Consider the following 5,699-nt stretch of genomic DNA (forward strand, 5'->3'; position numbering starts at 1 on the left):
TTTGTTGTCACTGGAGTTTCAGGTGCCGCATTGCCTTCGTGGCTGCCTTCAGCAAACATCAATTCTGTAAAGAAAAGACACTAATTTCAGAAAGAACAAACCCACAAAATAACACATTTAATGTTGTTAGTCCCCACCTCTAAATTATTATTTTTTTTTGACCCACAAAGCAGTGCTAATATTGTTAAGCACAAATTTTACCTAATTCTTCATCTGTTGGGTGTGTCAGGTTTGGGGCCTGTGTTTTAGCCAGCCCTCCTGTGCCCTGTGCAGTCTCCTCTGAAGGAACGTTTTGGACCTGTTTTTCCATGGCTTGCAGGGGCTATGAAGTACCAGCTGTGCCTGATGAACACAAACATGTTGAGACATGCCCACTAAACCCACCCCTCGCATATCAGAAAACCCCACAGAATTATACTGTTGAGACTGAGCTGCCACATTTCTGCTTCTGACAAGAAATGGAGAGGCAGACATTCAGCATTGTTCATGTTTACTTAAATCTAGTATGTGACCAAGTTCCAGATGAACAAATAGATGAAAAAATATACCACACTTTACAAAAATTGGCCAATTCAACTCAGAAGCACGTGGAAGAAAAAATGGAACCCTTAATAACACAGTTGGAAATTCCAAATATTTCTCGTGCTTGTGAAATAATCCATTTAGTTATGAGGTCTCAATTTTCTGATGGAAAAATCAACTGGGGAAGAATTGTGATGACTCTCTTATTTGGAGGTTTTATTGCCAAAAAGCTGAAGACCAGAGGTGTGCCTCTCACAACAGGAAATGTACAGCAAATTACCAATTGCATTGCCGGCTATTTGATAATTGAGAAACACATCTGGATGAAGGAAAATGGCAGCTGGGTAAGTTTAACACATATTCTTTAGGAAACCCTATGGAACCAGTGATCAATTGAGAAAAATGTGTTGCCCTAACAGTTTTTTTCTTTTCATTATTTCAGGAAAACGGCTTAATAATGACGCATGAAGTTACACCCAGAAATATGAGAACAGCTGTTTTTAACCGTCTGTACAATATTTTATATCTAAAGTGGTTGTTATTTCCGGCATAAGCTCTTGTATGCTAATGTCCTATAACAAAGCTATCCACCCAATAAAATCTTTTGAAATTACCTAGTCACCATCAATTCCTAACCCCTACACACACACAAAGCAATGCTCAAAGCAATGGTAGTTAACAGGCTTATTTAAGAAAAACTGGCAAAAAAAAAAAAGTTTTAAACAGAATAAAAAGATTTTCCAAATGGGCACTTATTTGAGAAAAACCAAAAAAAAGAGCTTTTAAAACAGGCACATTAGACAATTTAAAACCTAAAAAAGAACTTTTTGGGGGAAAATGGCAAAAAGAAGTTTTCCAAATAGGCTTATTTAACAATTAAATGAACTTTTAGCACCAACAAGCCAAAAGTTAACAATACAAAAGGCTGTAACTCTGCTGCGTATGAGTAATCAGCTCTTGACCATAAACCCATTAACACCTCTGGAGCTTTGTTTTCTACCCCCATCAAATCTTCCCACAAAGTCTCCAGAATACTCTTAAAAAAAAGCTTATAAAGCATTTTAAACCTTGTTTCACAAAAAGAGAGCTTTTTAAAATAATATTTGACAAAAAATTTTAAAAATGTACCAAGCACATGTTTTGCATGTGGAAACAGGGGCCAGACTTTTTAATACACATCTTTCTTAATCCCATCAAACATACCCAGCAGTAAGCAAAGCAAAGTTTTTTTAAAAAGGCTTCTAAAGCATTTTAAACCTTGTTTCATAAATACCAAAAAGAGCTTTGTTAAAAATATATATTTAACAAAAAAAAAAAAATTTAAAACAGTGCTGAGCACATGTTTCCAAGTGAAACCATTTGCCAGACATTTTAAAAACCCGTATATCCTAATCCACACATTTCTACTCTCAGTAAGCTTTGAAAAGTATTTTTTAAAAAGGCTTCTAAAACATTTGTAGCACATGTAAAATTTCTTTCTAACAGAACTACATGCTAACAATTAAAAACATTTAACAGGAAAATGCATAAATACCAATGTTTTTATGGCCCAAAGCCCCAGATTTTAGATGAAGTCCATGGAAAAAGAGAAAGCCGCATGTTATGCTTGTAATTTTAAAGCTGCTCAGTTTTCCCCCCCAAATTAATGGACATTCATCAAATATTTATTCTTTAGTGAGGGAAAAGGCCCACAACAGCCCATTTTGAATAAAGTTTAAAAATGGGGAAAAGGCAATAGTTATAAAGGCCTTCTTTTAAAAAACAATGCTATGGAATATACAGGAAAAAACTTACCAAGAACCACAGAGTCTCACAGGTATGGCAGCCAGAAAAGGACAGACCCCCTTCTCTGCAGAACTTTTATACGTCAGGTAACCAGTCTGTGATTGGCTCTTGAGACCTGCCCCCACCCACCCCTAAGAAAAAGGGTAGGTTGGATCTATCCCCCCTCCCCCAAAAGGTGGTCCTTGGAGGTGGATCTATGACCCAAAGGTGGTCCTTGGGGGTGGATCTATGTCCCTCCACCCCCCCTAAGGTGGTCCTTGGGGGTGGATCTATGACCCAAAGGTGGTCCTTGGGGGTGGATCTATGTCCCTCCATCCCCCTAAGGTGGCCCCCCACCCCTAAGGTGTACATGTTGCAGGGCACATAGCCATGTGGTAAGCCACCCCCCTCCCCTTTTCTCTTTTTAAAAAACTTTTTGCAGAGGGCCCCACCAGGGAAATATAGTGTCTGTTTAAAACTTCAACCATGCTTTTTGTTTCTGTGTTTAGGAGACATTGGGAGGGGGCCTTGGGGGGTTGCAAAAAATGATTTTCAACCCTCTACATTATTTAAGAGCCACCCTGATTTCTGCTTTTTGTTTGAAGTGGGGGGGGGGGGTTGGAGAGGTAGCTGTACAGCTTAATTGTAAGAATCTCTCCTTTGCTTTATTTCTGTTTTTAGGCTAAGGAGGGTCAGGAAGTTTGGAGGGTTTCTGTAAGAAGGCTTCCCCCCACCCCCTCTTCATTGTTTAATTTAAAGAGCCATCTCCACCCTCCACCCCTCCATTTTGTATCCCCCACACCACCAAAGCCTCATGTTTTCTAGGGAGATTGAGTGGTGCATGAATACTGATACCCCCCCCCCCCCCATTGTAAATACTCATTATGAGCCAGCTCTAGAGTAGTCACTTTTTTGAAAAGAAAATCACAAACACCTTTTTAAAATAAACTCTTTTTTATTTTATAACCTTTTAACAAACATTTTAAAAAAAATATCAAAGCAGCCAACAGTTTTCAAACAAACTTCTAGTCAGTCTTTATGGATCAGATGGTCTGTTAATAGTTGTTAGAAATGTTTTATAAGATCTATTTTTAATCACTTTTAACACATGCTCCAAAATAGGCTTATCCCTGGGTTTCAAAATGTTATTTAATTCCTTCAGTGAATTTTCAGATCTCTCTACTTTAGTTACAAGTTGCAAGATTTGGTCTACAGTCTCATTTGTTATCAATAGGCCATTGAAACTGTAAGCTACAAGAATATATACGTGTAACACGTTTTTAAAATCTATTTGCCCACATAACCAGCTCAGTTTTCTACACAGATAACGTTTTGACCACAACAGACAGTCATGGGAATTTTGAGCAGGGGCAGAGATTACACAGCCAACACAGGATTCATAGCGATATTGCTGCAAACAATGGGTGATGATTCCATAACACACAGCTCTGATTGTTGACCGCATGAGAACTTTCAATTCTCTGGGAGAAAAATTTAATGGTTCTTTTGGAACATCTAGTCCAAGAATTTTAGCCATGACCACAGGGCTAGGTTGAGCTGTAGACATCTCGACGAAATCCTAAAAAAGAAAAAAGATAGATTACCTTTAAAATGCATTTTTAAAACACACACACTTAATACCAAAATCCCCTTCTAAAAGATGACTTACTGGAATATCATTCCAGCCAATGCTTGCAAACCTCCACAGAGCTATAGGTAATGTGTTGCCTCCACATGCTTCAGCACACTTCTCTGCAGAACTGCTACTGGCCTGAGGTTGCTAAAATATAAAGAAAATAGTCTTTTTTTTGTTTTTTTTAGAGGAGAGGTGGGGAGCCGACTTTGTAAGGCTAGTCAAAACCCTTTAAAAATAAAAAAAACCCACTTTTTTACCTGCATTACAGCTGGTTCTGCTGAAACGGCATCCACCAGGCGGTTCCATGCTTTGCAAATCTCATCAGCTTCTTCGCTAGCCAGGTCAGCATAGGTAGAAAGCCCATCATCTGAACTATTGCTAGGATAACGCTTTCTGCTTTTTGGCTTCACATCCCCTGTTTCTTGCTCTGTAGAGTTTGCAGAAGTAGTGGGGGCCTCCATGTTGTCTTCTCTGAACATGTCTGGGCTTGCCCAAAGGCTTCCTGTAGCGTTGCTAAAACCGTCTTCTGATTGGCCCTTTTGAATCATCATGGTCACATGAGTCCCTTCAGACGCTCCACCTACAGGCGGGGTTTCATGCTGGGGTGGGGCCACAAGCGGGGGGCGTGGCCGGATATCCGGGGAGGGCAGGACTTCCGGCAGAAGGCCGGATATCCGGGGAGGGCGGGACTTCCGGCAGGAGGCCGGATATCCGGTTAAGGCGGGACTTCCTGTTAAGGCGGGACTTCCGGGGCGGGGCACCTGTCAGTGGGCGGGGCTTATGAGTTTGACGAGAGGTGCCACCCTTTACTACTGACACCATCAACGCACTCCTGACAGATGGCCATCCAGCCTCTATTTCAAAACCTCCAAAGAAAGAGACTTCACCATTCTCTGTAGTAATGTATCCCACTACTGAACAGCTCATACTGTCAGGAAAGTTCTTCCTAATATTTAGGCAGAGTCGCTTTTCCTGTAGCTTGACTTTCCTGTAGCTCCCATGTTGCCATATCCCTACTATGGTATCACTCCAGGGCATCATGGCAGATATAAAAAGGATGTGGCCACATGTGGCCTCTGCCTATGTGAAAACTAGGGTTGCTGTTTCTCAGGGCACCAATTGGAATCTCAGGACATTAAATGTTTTTCTTTGGATCTCCAGATAGGCAGAGAAGTCTTAGAGTGCGCAGTACTAGAAAAGCAAAGCATTTGAATTTTTTAATTAAAAAAACTGAGCTTGGAAACTCAAAGTGGACTCAGGATTTCACTGACATGACATGAGATTCTTACTAACTCTTCTCAATAGCATAAAATGCACCCTTCCATCTTTCCCTTTCTGTTTCCCCAGTTAAATATCCTGCCTGCCTGCCTATCTCTCTACTTTTAGCCATGGTACTGACCTCCTTTGCTTTCACAATACTACTCCCCCTCCCTTTTGCAGCAATTTGGTGTTTTAAAAATGAATATGTTACGGTAGCAACAGAGTAATGGGGCAGAACATCAATTCACTAAGTCATTTTAATTTGAAAAGTGTAACACATCATAGATTTTTTTTGCATGGGGGGGGGGCAAACTAGACAAATGAGAACAACCCAGTTAGATTTCTTTCTAATATACTTAAAATAACCAGGCAGACCTGTTTCTTCCTGAGCTTAAAATAAATTAGTGAACCTATTTTGTGTTTTTGACAGTGATTTGCTACTACATTTTGCTGGAGGCAAACTTCTGCTGGACACTTTATCAGATGCCTCATTTTCTAGCCTGTTCCTGGGGTACAA

The 5,699-nt window shown here is 40.3% G+C and overlaps 1 protein-coding gene across 1 annotated transcript; it reads right to left on the reverse strand.

The window, feature by feature from the left end:
- Window positions 1-3,294: 3,294 nt before the first annotated feature.
- LOC149313250 (uncharacterized) lies at window positions 3,295-5,312 on the reverse strand. The gene is made up of 4 exons (XM_089527265.1): window positions 5,303-5,312; window positions 4,180-4,652; window positions 3,956-4,066; window positions 3,295-3,865 (listed from the first exon to the last, which is right to left on the reverse strand). Exons 1-4 carry the CDS (start codon window positions 5,310-5,312, stop codon window positions 3,323-3,325), a joined length of 1,137 nt encoding a protein of 378 aa, XP_089383391.1. The 3' UTR covers window positions 3,295-3,322.
- Window positions 5,313-5,699: the final 387 nt, after the last annotated feature.

This window comes from Sceloporus occidentalis, unplaced genomic scaffold (genome assembly GCF_023333645.1).
Source record: "Sceloporus occidentalis isolate IW3139 unplaced genomic scaffold, rSceOcc1.0.p SCAF_5, whole genome shotgun sequence".
In the NCBI taxonomy this organism is placed as follows: domain Eukaryota; kingdom Metazoa; phylum Chordata; class Lepidosauria; order Squamata; family Phrynosomatidae; genus Sceloporus; species Sceloporus occidentalis.

Coding starts and splice junctions, on each gene's coding strand:
- LOC149313250 (XM_089527265.1), bottom strand. Junction 4,067..4,179: donor CAGAACCAGCTGTAATGCAG/GTAAAAAAGTGG, acceptor TTTATATTTTAG/CAACCTCAGGCCAGTAGCAG. Junction 3,866..3,955: donor TTGGCTGGAATGATATTCCA/GTAAGTCATCTT, acceptor TTTCTTTTTTAG/GATTTCGTCGAGATGTCTAC.